General features: G+C 36.2%; 1 protein-coding gene across 3 annotated transcripts in view; it reads left to right on the forward strand.

Moving 5' to 3' along the window:
• FBXL4 (F-box and leucine rich repeat protein 4) overlaps positions 1–16,456 on the forward strand; it is a 70,834-nt gene that overhangs the window by 12,661 nt on the left and 41,717 nt on the right. The window contains exons 2-4 of one of the 3 annotated variants that reach the window (XM_081044336.1): positions 2,603–2,720; positions 3,365–3,947; positions 11,122–11,467. In XM_081044336.1, the coding sequence (XP_080900462.1) occupies positions 3,436–3,947; positions 11,122–11,467 (858 nt within the window). In that variant the 5' untranslated portion in view covers positions 2,603–2,720; positions 3,365–3,435. The remainder of the gene's footprint in view (positions 1–2,602; positions 2,721–3,364; positions 3,948–11,121; positions 11,468–16,456) is intronic. The other 2 variants (XM_081044338.1, XM_081044337.1) reach the window with 2 other exon arrangements.

Below are 16,456 nucleotides of genomic sequence, written 5' to 3' on the forward strand. Positions count from 1 at the left end.
GGTATGTCAAATGGAATTTGACCTTCACAAAATTTGTCTCAATTTTTTTGCCAAGAATGTTGGTGAACATTCACATGAATGATGATACCTTATTTTGGAGATGTTTCTTTGGTTTTATAAAACTTTTACTTTGTGATAAATTCAGTTTTATAAAGAAAGTGAATGGAGCTTAGTGGAAGCAATTTATAGACTATGGAGTGAGCAGTGATGTCCAAAGATTATACAGCCTAATTCACACGTCCACCTTGGCAGGTGGTATTCTGTCCTTCTCTTGAAGATTTCCAGGAGTAAAACATCCAGTCTTCCAAATCAGCTGATCTGTCAGTTGAGTTGGATACTTGTGAATTGCTCTTTATTCCCCACATTTCATTTTTGTAGTTTAAATTTACTTCATTAGTTCTTTTTCTTTTAAGAAAGTGAGCAGCCAAGTAATTCTTTGGAAAATTATCTCTTTTAATTTACCTGGGGGCCTACTTTGGTATATATGGTAAAAGGAAGAGTTGTATCATGTCAAGTTTTGCTGTTAAAGATTAGAGGTTTGTGCAATTGTGAAATATTTTTTTACTTGTCAGACTTATACTTGTGGCAGGTGAAATGTTTGAATAAGCAAATGATATCCTAGATAATTACTTTTTCCTACATTTGTAACATGACCTATACTTCAGCGCTTGGTGTTACATGTCCTGAGGCGAATCTGATTTGTTGACTCATGATACATCAGCACTGGGAACATGCATGTGCTGCAGAAACACCTTCTTTACTTTAATACATGCTTTGTTACTCTTCTCCAGAAAAAGTCTTGTTCAGATTGTGCTATGATTGCTTGTTCTTGGGGTGCCAGTTCTTCCAGTTAGTCTACCTGCTGGACTGTCCCTCACCAGGGTTCATTTTCTCTTGTGGGCTGTAGGTTTTGAATGTGATACATCTTAGAAAGGGTTTAATGTGTCCTGTGCTGTGGAAGCATCCCTGCAAAGAGGTTTCCCATCTGCCCCTAACAGGTCCGAAAGTGTTACCAGTTCAGGACTTTTTCTTTTTAAATGTTTTGGTTTGGGGGTTAGTGTGGATTCTAAACCATAAAGGTAGTATGAATTTAGGCCCACAGTCTGTGCATGGTACATGCCTAACGGGGTTCTGATTTCACTCTGGTGACTTTCCCCATTGCCTAAGTGGATTTCCTTCATGTCTACATGGGCTTCCTGGCCAGTGAGCTAAGTTTCCATACTCCTGGTTTCATGGATAGGGTGATCTTTTTCCTTAGCTTTGGCTTTATGAACATACTTCCTAAGGTGACCTGTGGCTTGAAATAACCTTTCTGCATGGGTGTTAAAAAAATCTCCTTATAACCACTAAGGCCTGTACCTGGTTCCATGAGTTATATTAGCTTCAATTCCTGCTTTCTGCTCTTTGACTTTTCTCTTTGTTTCTTACAACTGTGGATTTTCCTCACTTGTTTCAAGCTTAGCTGTTTGTTTACTGTTTTACTTGTTACATTTTGTCAAGCATTTTAGTGAGTTTGGATCTGGCTGGGATTGAGAGACAGAAACATGTTATTATTAATTTTAAATTATTTTAGAGTTTTATAATTTTTTTTGTTTGCTTATCACCTTTTTGTCAACATGTCAATATTTTGTGCTTAACGTGTTTCCTGGAAAATAAGACCTAGCTGGACCGTCAGCTCTAATGCATCTTTTGGAGCAAAAATTAATGTAAGACCCGGTATTATATTATACCCGATACTATATTATATTATACCTGGTATTATAGTAAAAGAAGACCGGGTCTTGTATTAATTTTTGCTCTAAAAGATGCATTAGACCTGACGGTCTGGCTGGGTCTTATATTCGGTGAAACACGGTAGTATGTGTTGAGTACTTTGAGAAACAAAGGTCTCTGGCTAGATTCCCTCCTTCAAGAAACTTAGTCCTAATGCAGACCCTTGTGGAGAATACATATCTGATATAAAGGTAATATCAGGGAATAAGCTTACTTATGTGTTTTATAAATTACAATGTTTCGCAATCTAAGTGCTAAAATTTTGAAAGGCTAGCACATTGCTCTACTAAAGAAAAGTTGGTACATTCCCCTTCTTTTACTTAGGAGAAGTTAAACTTAAGACTTTACAGGTAAAAAGTAATTATGTTTGATTTCCTTGTTTGTGTAGACAAGAGGTTACTTGACGCAGACAGGTCAGCCCTGGGTTATAAACTGGTAGAGCTGGCTGGGAATAATGGCAGTCACCCACCCAGAGAGCTGCGGCCTCTCCTAACTGGGGTCCTCTTGATTGTTAAAAGTTGCAAATTAGTCAAAATTTTAAAAACCACTGTTTGGTCCCAATAAAATATGTCTGCTGGCATAGTTTGACTCATAAGCTGTGGGTTTATAATCTCTATATAGAAAGGGTTCATTATTGTATTTATTTTATACATTCATAAAATTAAAAATATATATATTAGTTATTCATTAATTGTTCACAAATTCAGAAAAATGTGACCTGTTCAATTTGAAAGTTCTTTGTCTAATAAGTAACTGTTCATCTATGATAAATCTTTTTGGGATATTTGACTTGGAAATAGAAATATTTTCTAAAACTCTCGTCTTATAGGTAAAAGAATGTCACATTTCAACATTTGTAACTGAAACCAGCATGCAATTTGCAGGCCACATGGATGAGTGCCAACTTTTGCATTTCCTGTGTGTATCCTGTGACCATTCTATCTGGGGTGAGTGATTTCTAAGAGTGGCTGGCAACAAACCAGATGCCAGCCAGCTGTGGACTGCCCTAACAAATAATGCTAAGAGTTATAAATTAAACACTATCTGGTGATCTGTGATGTGTAAGGCAGTTAATTTAGTTTGTCTGGATTAACTGTCAACTCCAGAAAACTATATTCCCATAATGTAAAATCCGTACTTAGCATGTTTGGACATGAATAATAATTAATAATAGGGAATCACTTGTTAAAAAAGTGAAATTGTAAAATGCCAAAGATTCTTTTGGATTTACAGCAGTGTTTTAGTGGTTTACCATATATTTTAAATAACTTTAATTTTAGAAGTTCAAGGACTTAGTATTTCTTGAATGACAGCTATAATTTTGCGTAAAATAGGGGTGTTTGGATCATTCATCTTCCATTGCCTTATAATATTAGTTTTGCTTCTCATATAGCATAAAACTGTATACATTTTTAATACTTAGGTTTCTTAAAAATATATTAGATAGATTATACCAGAGATTCACGTTTACTGTGAATTTTGGCTTTTCAGTTTCATTCTAGGAAATTACCTTGAGTTAAAAGCCTGTTTATTACTTTATTCATGCTTATTTAAATTATTTTACTTCACCAAGCCATTCATTTGTTTTTAGAACATCCTTCAAAGAGTTCATGCGTCTTACTGAGGACATCTGACCTTTTGAACTTCATAATTCACATCTAGATGTCAACAGTCTTCCCCATGTTAACAGTTCTGACTATGTTTTATTATTTATGCCTTCGGCGCCGAGCCAGGACAGCTGCAAGAGGAGAAGTAATGAACAGCCATAGAACTGTGGAATCCAACAGCAGAACTTCCCCTTTGAATGCAGAGGTGGTCCAGTATGCCAAAGAAGTGGTGGACTTCAGCTCTCATTATGGAAGTGAGAATAGTATGTCTTATACCATGTGGAATTTGGCAGGTGTACCAAATGTATTCCCAAGTTCTGGTGACTTCACTCAGACGGCTGTGTTTCGAACTTATGGAACATGGTGGGATCAGTGTCCTAGTGCTTCCTTGCCATTCAAGAGGACACCGCCTAACTTTCAGAGCCAAGACTATGTGGAACTTACTTTTGAACAACAGGTGTATCCCACAGCTGTGCATGTTCTAGAAACCTATCATCCTGGAGCAGTCATTAGAATTCTAGCTTGTTCTGCAAACCCCTATTCCCCAAGTCCACCAGCTGAAGTAAGGTAAGACTTACTTTTTAATAATTGAGCTCGATGGCTGGAAGGTTTGGTTGTTTTAACATTGGCGGGCATTTTTATTGGAATCATTCTCTAAAGTCATTTAAGCAAGTTTGATTTTTAAAATTTTACTTAGTTTTATGATAGGGAAAGATCACGCATGTGAAGATTTAATGCATTCTTCATACCTGTAACACCTCACACCATGATACTCATAGATTCTGAAATTTGCATGGCACAGAATTTTCTGTAAACGAAAAGCATGATTTGAACTAATTGGAACATGGGGCACTCTGAGAAGTTAGGAGGAAATATGACTTCTAACGTATTTTCAAACAGACATAGTGTTACTGCTTTTAAATACTAAGAGGCGGTGTATAGAGGATTAGCTTTAATGTTAGGTGAATGTTTCTCTAACAAGCATATTCATTTAAAAATAAATGTTGCTTTAAATAATTCATTCATTCTCTCTAAAAGCCTATTTATTTACACCATTAATTTGCATAGCAGTGTCCCTATCTCTTGCTCTTAGTTTAACCTCCTTATTTTTAAAAATATAATTATTTGACCAGTGGTATATTCACGTTTCAATGATTAGAAAGTGCATAACACAGTCTTGCGTGTGCTCTGTTCTCCATGTGCCCAGGACATACCCCTCCTTCAAAGAAACCACTCTTATCTACTTTTTGTGGTATTTTTCCATAGATTTATGCAGATATCAGCAAATACAAATATAGTTTTATTTTCTTTCTACACAAAAATAAGCACACTATTCATATTTTTCTGTACCTTATGTCATTTAGTAGTATGTATTGGATCTTTACATATGAGTGCAGAGAGCTTCTGCATTCTTTTCTACAGTTGCAAGTAATCTACAGAGTAGTATATGTGTACCCCACCTTATTAACCACTCCCCTTCTGATGCGTACTAGTTATTTCCATACTTGTAAACATTAATACAGTGAATAACCTTGTCACTTTGCATATGTGCAAGTTTATCTGTGGGTAAGTTCCCAGAAAGATTGCTGAACCAAGGGTCTATGCATTTGTAATTTGAATATATAGTGCCAAATTTTCCTCCAAAGAGGCTCTACCTATTTTTATTCCTACTAGCAATGTATGTGCATACTGCATACATGTTTTACCAAAGCCTCACCTATAGACTGTGTTTAATACATTTTAATATCATTGTCAGATTGGTAGATAAAAAACAGTTATCTCATGTTAATTTTAAGTTAAAATTATTTTATTATCTCTGAGGTTGAATCTTTTCATGTTTAAGAGCCATTGATAATTCCTTCTCCTTGAGCTATTTCATTATATTATTTGCCCATTTTTCTATTACTTGTTAATATGATGAGTTTTTAGATCTTTGTATCAGTTTATAAATTCATTTATTAAATATTTGCATGTATACCACATGCTAAGCATTTTTCTGGATATTGAGGCTACATCAGTAAACAATGAACAAAACAGATCAAATTCGCTGCCCTTATGAGCTTATTCTAGCCCCTAGCAGTTAAACTGTAGGACCCTAGCTGCCAGTGGAGGAAGGGGGTGGGTAGGGATCAGCTGCCACTTGACACACTGCTTCCTTAAAGTCCCTGTTTCCTTAACTCTAAGGGAACACCTTCCAGCATGCTAGGAAACAAATGCAGAGCACAGCTTAACTCAAGCTGGAGACTGTTGGTATTATATAATCATTATTTGTTCTTTTCAGAATTACTTGGCTAATTCATTGTGAACAATTATTAATGCATGAAGAATTTTTGAAACACAGAAAGCCAGCATCTTTTATACACAGATTTTTTTTCCTAAGGAAAAAAAATACTTTAGGCAGGATCCTTTCATAGGTGAGAATTGATTTATTAGACTCAGTCATTCTTTGCCTTTTACCTACAAAGTCATCCACTTTTTTCTTAAAAAGCTGAACAAATTTGGGGATAAAATCTATGAAACATGTAATGTCTTTCCTCTAATCTGAAAATTAATGTCTGCGTGATTTTGAGTATAAATTATGCTCTTTGGTTCTTAGCTGAGAGCTAAGTGACAACTTCATTTACAATGTATCTCTAATGTGCTTAACTGATTTTTAGCTTTATCTTACTGAAAATACCATTAAATTTTAGAAAAGAAAGAATCTAACCAATATGTATTATTGGAGAGTAAAAAAAGGGCCTCTTAAATTTTACTTATTATGGAGTCAATAGATTTTTCGCTGTTTAAAAAACTTGTTAGAAAATACCAAAAGAGAAAATATGCAAGAAAAAAAAAAAAACAACCCACAGTTTTTCTGCCCAGATTTAGTAACTGTTAACATTTTGGTGAATTTCATTTAGACAGTCAAAAATATTCATTGAGCACCATCTCTGCTAGAGAGCCGGAAGAATGCGGTGTTCTTTGAGTGTACGTGCCCGCCTAGAAGAAGACTGTGAGATTGTAGGGACCACGTGTTGGCAGAGGGAAAAACAAAACAAAACAAAATGACCTATGGGGCTCAGAGAAGTCTTCCCTGAGGACGTGACTTTGAGACCTGAGGTTTAAGTGAGCACCTGGTTTTATGCCCACCTTAGGAATTAGCAAATGAGAGAGTGTGTTGGAGTAGCTCAGGAATTTGTTTGTGGGAAATGGACTTGTAGTCCCAGAACATTCAGAATTTAAAAGCAACCTTTCCCTATTTTGTCAGGTTGCATTTGTTTGTTCAATGAATGAAGTAGAAAAGTTACAGGTTGTTTTACAAGATCTCAGAGTCTTCTGACTTCTTACCTAGTGCCCTGTTGAGAAAAAAGAAAAACGGTGGTGTAGAGTGTCCTATTCTTGAGGATAAGATCTTAATGGATGCTTGTGTAAGAGTCAGAAACTAGGCTAGCCCAGGGTTACACATTGGAAGAGAGAGATGGAAAAGATGAGGAAGAAAATGACAAATTGAGGCCGTATTAAAGAAACTGATTGGAATAGTTATTTGGGAATAAAATTTAGTGGTATGGATCTCTTCTGGTTTGTTTTTGTTTTTCTTTTTTGAGTGTTAAAAGCATTTTCACTATATGATATTGAAGTTAAGAAAGCAAGGAGAAAGGAAGTAACTGACAGAATTTGCTGCCAAGGGAATTGCTTACACAACAATTTCACAAATTGGTGTGGTCTGGCCTTCTTGACTTTGTGGGTCAAGAAGCATGATTTTGACATTTAAGTCAGAATTGACCAGACCTTGTATTGGTTGATTGTTTTTAAAGCAGATTCCAGTTTGTTAGCTCTAATTAGAGATGGGCTGGGAGGCAGGAAGTGCGTAGGTACACCCACCAGCATACTTTTCTTTTATTGTTGTTGTTTTCCAGTTCTATCCCTTCACTTTCAACTGGTGAAATGGAAGAAAGTTGGCAGGAGAACTTCTTTGTGTTGGTTACTAGACATGCGTGCTGGCCAGGAGAAGTTTTGATTCCGGAAAGCTTTTTGCATGCATGTGCCTGGCTTCCAATCTGACTACGTTAGAAAACTTGCTTTTTTGTGTTTCCGTTGATGAACTCTCTTTTCCTCTCTTATCTACATGCTCCTTCCAGGGATCCCTAGAGTGAGTTTCTCAGTGGGCTAACAACTGCTCAGCAGTCACACAGAGTGGTTTGTTTCTTTGTTTCCAAGCACTGGACTCATAGTGCTTAGTACACTCAACAGAAAGAGCAGTAAGTGGGCTGGTGAAAAGAATGCCGTTGGTTACTATCCCAGAATTCAGTGGTCCGAGTACAGACTGAAGCACAGCCCGAAGGGGATTCCAAGCTGAATTTTGCACATCTGATACTGTAGATTTAAAATACATAGAACATTGGAGGTTGTCAGATGTGTGCAGTAGATAAACAGTGTGTGAGCGCATATAGTAAACACATAAATGTACAGACTACAAAGGCCATGAGTTAAAGCAGCTTAATCACATCCACACTGCCCTTGGCCTACAGGACTAAGATTTTGGACTGTCTCACAGAAGTGTGTGTGTGTGTGTGTGTGTGTGTGTGTGTGTGTGCGCGCGTGTGCGCGCGCACACATGTGTTTGTATTTGCTTGCTTGTTTTCACTAACTAGTTTTTAAGATTCTGGCTTTAGTTTTCTAGAATAAAAAAGATATTGTCATAGTCTCTTGTTTGGTAAAATAAATACCTTTCTCTTTCTAACTTTGAAATAACATATTGTAGTTCTAGTAGGGAATTTTCAATAAAAATTCACTGTAATAAAGATACCTCAAAATTAATTTGTATTATTAGTCTCATAGTGAATGTTAATGTGAGTCAAATGGCCACAGACCTATAAAATAACTTTCCCATCTTGTTGTTGTCTCTCTTTACTTTTTAGGTTATCGAGAAAAGTCAAAATAAAATATAAATAATGGAATGATACTTGAAAACTTTTTATATTTATATATAGTTTTAAATCTTTCTACATACTGATATTATTCTACTTTTTAACTATGCTGTCTTATGATATATGTAGAAATTATGATACATGTATAACTAAATATATAATGTCCATGGTATAGAGAAGTCAGAAGCAAGAATGGTGCTAAAATAGCATTAACCCTGGTATGTTTAAACAGTAAGAAAGGTTAAGGAAGTCAATTTAAAGCATCACATTAACCTTGTTTGTACTGCAAGGTACTGAGGACATTAGTAGACAAATACATTATTAAAATAGTATAGTTCTGCTCCAGTCAGTGCTTTTCTTTAAGATTATATTTGTGATTTTATAATGTAATTTACATGATACTACAAGTCAAGCTATACATAAGAACATGTCTTGTTTGTGTATTTATTTATCACAAAGGACCTGGCAGAGGTGATTTCTATATATTTTCAGTGTTTCTGTTAAGCCTCATAAAAACTTCCCATTGAAGCTTAAAAAGTAGGCTGGTTTAGCCCACATGTAGTGTGAACCAGCACAGGCAGTTTTTCACAGCATCCTGAGTGGCTCTTGCTTCTTGGGCATGAGACATTCCTCCAACATCTTCTGATACCATTTTGCAGTGGCAACAAAAGGATGAGTAAAACCAAAGCTTGAATTTTCTCGTGCATTCCACCATTTACTCCATGATTCTTGGAAATATACTGTCCAAAATTAGGAGTGCATTTTCCCTCCAACATGGTTTGAAATGTTTAATACGTCTGTTCCCCTGTACCTGTATGGCTAGCTCTATTTAACTGCATAGATTTCCATTACAGTGTTCAAGTCAATTCTAATGTTAAGAACCCTCAAGATATTTGCAGTTAAGCTCTAGGAGCCCTTCTTAGGTGTAGGCTGGCATTCCAAGTTTACTTTTCTGCAGTGTCACATCAGGAAGATGTTCAGCCTGCTTTCCTTTCCTCTTCAAGCCTGCCACAACCTGCTCTATTCCTTAGAACTCTTCCCGTGTCTCCCAAGATTGGTTATAGAGTGGGACCAATCTCTCTAGTCCTACTTTCATGTTGTCTCTGAATACAATTACTCACATGTTCTTTATGTCTGATGGATTTTATTCCTAGTCTTCAGGAAAGAATCAACAAAACTAGTAAATATGGAATGATTGCAAACTTTCTAGAAAGTGCAAAAGTTGCTACTATTATGATTGGTGATATGTTTACTAGAATCCCCATTGAGCTTCTGCCTTATGCTTTTATTTCTAAAGGTAGACATTACCATGTTTCCCTTTTCCATTCTCCCAAGATTGGTGCTATGTGCCCTTCTTGCTCCCATCTTGGTCTAAAGACCCTTAGGACACCTGTATATTGATGTCTTCTATAGTTTTGGCTCAGATTTCTCCCCAGAGTTCACACTTCTTTTGTCTATTTCAGTTTCCTAAACACCTGGCCATAACCAGTTTTTATTTAGATCTCAGTACGTCATTGGGCCTAGGATGTGAACTGACATATCAGGGGGGAAAAATCCTCATATAATTAATAAGTGTATAAAATATTTTAAGTGTTATTAGTTATCAGTGAATTATAAATTATGTCATACGGAGATATAGCTCACTATGAAATTAGTAATTTTTAAAAATAACTAATGCTCTCAGTGGTGATTTTTCTATACTATTGACATAAGCTTCTTTGAAAGCAGTTTGTTGTATATATTGAGAGACTTAAAAATATTCTTAGTCTTTGACATAAAATCTTTATTTAAAAAATTCTGCTAACTAAAGTAAATAATTAGGAATAGCATAAAAATATTTATTGAAGTATTTCCAGTCCTTGTTTTTAATTTTCTCTGCTATATTAGGAAACAGTATTAGAGAAATATTTGCTTATGACATATATGTGAGAATATTATATATATCTAATGATGCTGTTATGAAGAATCTTTAAGTAATTTTGGAAAATAGTTTTATGAGATGACATATGAAGAGATGGAATAAGAGTTGGGCCTTGAGGAGTAGATGGGCAGATAATTGTGGGTTAGGTATTTCATTGTGGGGAGACAACATGAGCAAAGACACAAAGGTGGAAATAAGTTTATTATTTTAAAAGTAATGATTAATTTGACTGGAAAGGAGGAGTTCATTTTGGAGGAATAGGAAAAAATGTTATTCACCTGTTAGGTGTTAGATACTTGCTAGGTACTGATAATACACGGATAACTGAAAGATGACAATAATGGAAATTTAAGAGAAGGGCATATGTAAAAGACAATTTCATGAAAATTTTGACAAAACTTAATAATTAGATAAAAGAAAATCAAAGATAATAAAAATGTTGATTTTGTATGAGGATAGTAACAGAAGTAGAAAAGGAGACCTTTGTGAGGAAGATGATTAAGTTAGGTTACACAGTTGGTTTAAGACACGCACATGAGAGAGCTTTGCCACGTGTGCTTTCTTCTTACTTTGGGTTTACTTTTCCTTTTAAAACTGAGTGTTGTTCTTCATGTACCTCTACCTCTAACTACCCATTCCAGTTTTTAACTGACCAACATGAAATCTGCCAAAAAGGACTTTCTAGGGAGTTGTAAAAACAATTTATGTAGTAAAAATAATTTAAGTAATTAGGTCTTTGGCATTTAGTTCTTAAAATTTTTTCATGTTCTGGAAACAATACTTGTGTTTGGTTCTATATACCATATTTAATGCCTTTGCTTCACACTGTAATGTATTGGGCATGGAGCCATAGCCTCACGGTAAGTAAATCTCGTTCTAAACTGTATTATAGGGAAGTTTCTTTCTTTGGCAGATGGGAGATTCTTTGGTCAGAGAGACCTACGAAGGTGAATGGTTCCCAGGCTCGCCAGTTTAAACCTTGTATTAAGCAGATACATTTTCCCACAAATCTTATACGGCTGGAAGTAAATAGCTCTCTTCTGGATTATTACACTGAATTAGATGCAGTCGTATTGCATGGTACGAAGGACAAGCCACTGCTTTCTCTCAAGACTTCCCATATTGATATGAATGATCTGGAAGAAGATGACTATGAAGAAAAGGATGGTTGTGGAATGGACAATCTTAACAAAAAGCTTGGCAGCACTGCCCTCAGGGAAGGGCCAAATAATGGATATTTTGATAAACTACCTTATGAGGTAAGCCAAAGATATTCAGTAGTAATATTGGGTATGACACTGTAGTTCTTTCATGTTTAGTTACTATCAACTATTAATAATTAATATTTAATCAATTAATATTTAATTAATAATTATTAGGTATGAATACTTATTGTCAGAGAAATAGAAGCATTGGTAAGGCGTACATAACCTGATGTGTTCTATACTTGGATTTTGGGAAAACTAGACAAAATTATGTTAAGTAATTTCACTTCTGTTTTAGATTAACTTGAGTGATTTTGGATAAACTATTAAATATATGTTATTGTATCACTGATTAACAATAACCAAAATACATGAATCAATAATAAATTATACTCCACTTTGTCATAATTATACACTGTAAATATGGGCAATATATGCTTAACTTTATATCAGTTAAGTTAAAGATAATTTCCTATTAAAAACAAGAGGAATAATAAAATTGTGAGAGGGGTGCTTATACAATGTAGTAGTGCACAGTTTCTTCACGTGTCATTTATTCTTCTGTTCCAGCTCTTCTGTATCCTTCTAAGTAGCTGTAATTTCTGCTGTAAGCAGGCACAGAGTGCCATCACTACAGTCTTGTGCTCAGTGTGTCTCCACAGGGGCATTTCTGCAGTACGTTTAGCATCCCTGGCTCCTGGGCACCAAATGCCAGTAGCACAACCCCCGCGGCTGGGGTAGGACCAGGCATTTCTGTCCCTTGTTGAGAACTGCTGTGAGTAGTTAAAAATAACGTAATTCAATTTTTTAAAGAAAAATTTAACACCTCAAATTTTAAGCAGTTCGGATCGTGGGTATTACCCAAATCGGTGGGTATTTCAGGTTTCCTTATAATCACACAAGTAGTTGGATGGTAAATTGCATGGAACAATATGATAGCTTCTTGAATGCCTATCAGTAACTATAATGTCTGTGTAGCATTTTACAGTTAAAATGCTATGGTGCATCTTGTGAAATAGCTGAAGTTGCCACACAGATGAATGTAAGGATCCAAGGTCATTCAGTCAGTACGCCCTGGGGACCATAATCCAACCCAGGCCTTCTAGGCCGCCTTCCAGGCCATCTTGTGATATGGAAAGGAAGCTTCACAGATTGAACAAGACCCTCTGGCCCTTAGTGGGAGGAGGGAGGAAAGATGAAGAGTGGAGTTGTGGAAAGAGAAGAACATGGGATAGTTACAGTGTTATTCCCCAGGGCTGCAGGAGGCTCTGTCCTAACAGCAGTGGGAGCACTTCATCTGGAGGAAACTAAATCACTTCTTGGATTCTTACCCATTTCCTAGAACTACAATATAGAAATTTAAATTCAGCAAATACATGTTAAACATTTACTGAATTTTATCCAGGCCTGAGAAAATAGTTGATACATAGCATTCAGATGAATAACTGAGGGGAACTTTAGGCAGAGGGAAGAGAATGTACGAAGGTGTGGAGAAGTGAAACTGTGTGGGAGCTCCAGTATTTTCATACAGCTGGAACAGGCTTTGATAGCAGAAGCTGCAAGAGATGAAATTAGATGGAGGCTCAGGGCTGCCTCAGTGAAGAACTCCACAGGACAGTGTGCATAGATGACAGTGATTGGCACATCCTAGCATTGGCCAGGCACAGCCTGCATTGCAATATACAGGGGACTCTGAATTTTACCAAGAGATTGGCATTTTATCCAGTGGGCCTCAAGATGCTCTGTTTATCCAGTACACGGCAAAATCAGTTGGGGGAGTCACACATACTTTAGACATATAAATCATTTACTTTTGGTAAAAAGTGAGAGCAGATCCAAGATTATACCTATAATAATTTCACACTCATTCTCTTTTGTTCTCTTGTATCCTTCATATGCTTTTTTGGAGTGGGAGAGAAAGTGTGGAATAATTGCTAATGTTCCAGGAATTATCCATAATATGCAGGCATTTTTGCACATGCTTCAGCCCACAATTAGAATAATTGCCCAGGTGTTTGGCATCATGTAAACTTTGTGGTATTAAAAAGATTGAACCTCTTCTATAGTCAGTAGGGAAACACTGTTTTATGTTATTTATCTTAAGTAGGAAAATAATAGAATGAGATTTGTGTCTAGATTTCTCTGTTGGTAAATGAAGAACTGACCAAAGGGAGGTCAGGGTGGGAGGTGGGGCATCAGTTAGGAAGCTGCTGCAGTAATTTGGGCAAGAAGTGATGACATCCTAGATATTGGAAGGTTTGGAAAGGAGACGAGTGGGAGAAATAGAGGTGCAGAAGGTGGGAATCAAAGGTAACTAGTGAATGTGGAGATAAAGCAGAATATCAGAAGAACTTTTAGGTTTCTGGTAGAAATGACTAAATGTATGGACATGCCATTAGTCATAAAACAGTGGGTGCAGGTAGGAAGGGCATATTGACTCTGAGGTGCCTGTGATTCATCAAAGCAGATTTGATGGGTTGAGCCATTTGAGGTAGGCAGTTGCTATTTGAGTTTGTAATTCAGGAGGAAGGTCTGAGTTTACGTTTGCATGAGTCTACTCGATAGAGGGGAGGCGCACGATGGTAGATGAAATTGACCGGTGAAACTCTGTAGAGTGCAAGTAAAAGGCCAGTAATAGAATTCTGGGCATACCAACATCTAAGAATCTCTTAGAGGAAGACAAATCAGAAGAGGCACTTGGGACAAATATGAGATAGTCTTAAAAACAAAGTGATAGGAAGCTAAACTGTAGAAAACAAAAAGGGTGTCGTCAGCCACAGGTTACAAGTGTCCACTTGTTTTGGTCATTGGGGAGTCTTTGATAATCCTTTACCATTACAAGTTCAATGGCACCATAACCGTAAATTGAGGGGTGAGAAAACCTTGCCATATTTGGTTAAGGCATGAAGCAGATGGGGATAGAAGCAGAGACAAAAAGTTTTACTCACTGAGTGAAACAGTAATTCTGTTAATATACTCTAATTATGGGCTGTAACATGGGGAAGACTATCCATCAGAAATGAATAATACTTGGTATCCTAACACTGCATTTCCTTTGTGACACACTCAAAAAACGGCATATGAAAATGAGGGCATATATGAGTTGTTACAGGTATATCTGTTCTCACTTAACTTTTAAAGGGAGAAAAGACAAGTGAGTGGTGTGGTGGGGGTAGCCAGAGGGGGAAGGTTTCAGTTTGTGACTGAGGCTGGGAGAGATTTCAGCATGCTCATATGCGGAAGGGAAGGAGCCAGTAGAGAGGGAAAGGTTCCAAAACCTGTGAGGGGTTTAATTAATACAACAAAGGCATGTGAAGAAACCAGGAGATCGAATCAGTAGTCCTGGAGGACATTAATTAGCCACGATGAAAGCAGAGTGCCACACATAAAGAGTGAGGGCTGCGAACCACTGAGTGATCTCACAGTGAGTAAAAAGAGAAGCTATTTTTTTCCAAAAAAGTTATTTAATTACCCATATTATTTAAAGGAAACCCAAATTATTTCAAGGGGAAAAATATTCAATTATGTCACGTGCTAAATGTTTTTATAGTTGAAAGTAAATGTATTATGAATAGAGTGGGGTTTGAGGGCAGATAAATTGTTTTGAGGGTTTTTCCCAACACATCACGTCCTGCATTCACTGCGGTACCAACTGGTGCTTTATGCTAGCATACCCAAATATAAACGCACGTTTTGACAGACACTAGATACCAGGTGAGTAATGATTAATGGATGTTGTCTTTTAGGCCTGACACCTGTTATCTTTTATTTAATCAAAATCCGAAAGTATTTTTTCACATGTCAATGTCAAAGCCTCAGTAACTTTTCATTATTCTTTTTCTGTTCTGCTATTTGCTTAAAATGTAATATTAATTATCATAGAATGTTTTCACACAATATATACAGCTTTTAATATTGGTGACTTCTGTTTGGAATGATTCCAGAAATTTCTGGGAATTATTTAAATTACAAATCATCTGGAAAAAGTAAATTATTTATCCTCTGATGCAGGGATACATTTAACTTTTAATGCCTCTTTGTACTGACTACTTAAAATTCTACTGAAATAACTTTTATTATTGTAGTTAAAACACATTTTTAATTCATTTTACAAATAGTTAAGGTCTTACTATTGCTCAGAGCCCAGATAGCTCATAAGTTCTTTCATACATTTAAGAAATAGAGAAATTCTCTATTATTTCAAGTCTTTCATAGCATAAAGAAAAAGGAAAGTTGTCAACTTTTTTACGAAGCCAGTGTAACAAACACTATGGCACATCAGAAAACTACAGACTACAGTCATCCCTCAGTATGCTCTGGGGATTGGTTCCAGACCCTCCCACCACCCCATACCAAATCCTCAGATGCTGAAGGCCGTTATATAAGATGGCGTAGTATTTGCATATACGCACAACCTACACACATCTTCCTGTGTATTTTCCGTCATTTTTAGGTTACTTCTGATACTTGATGCAATTGTAAATGCTATGTAAATAGTTGTTATATTTTATTGTTTTAGGGAATAAAAAAAAGTCTGTTCATGTTCAGTACAGTTACAACCATTGCAGGCCTAACTAGTAGTACATGTCAGCTACAATGTAACATTTAAAAATGTATATTTTTCATGCACAGCTGGCCAGATCTGCCAATGTGGATCTTGATATGGAGGGCTAACTGTAATTTTACTTCTGCAAACAAATAAAATATAGCATATAGAAGTATTTTAAAAGATGATAAACAAAACCATTCAGGATGTATTCCTGGAATTCAAGGGTGTTTGGGGTTAGAATATAATGATACCATACATAGTACTGGGTGAAAAGGAGAAAATCCTGTGATCATGTCAGTAGATGTATCAAATCGGTTGACAGCTGACAGCTGGACAGATATCCAAAGTTTTAACCATGTCTTTTAAAAAGCAAACACTTTATTAAGCTATCTACTAATTGCCTACTACCAAATATCATGAAGCAAAAGCTAGCATCGTATTTAATTAATTGAACACTAGAAATGCCTTGTCCAATCAGGTAGCCAGTAGCCATA

This window comes from Rhinolophus hipposideros (assembly GCF_964194185.1).
Source record: "Rhinolophus hipposideros genome assembly, chromosome: 3".
Lineage (NCBI taxonomy): Eukaryota > Metazoa > Chordata > Mammalia > Chiroptera > Rhinolophidae > Rhinolophus > Rhinolophus hipposideros.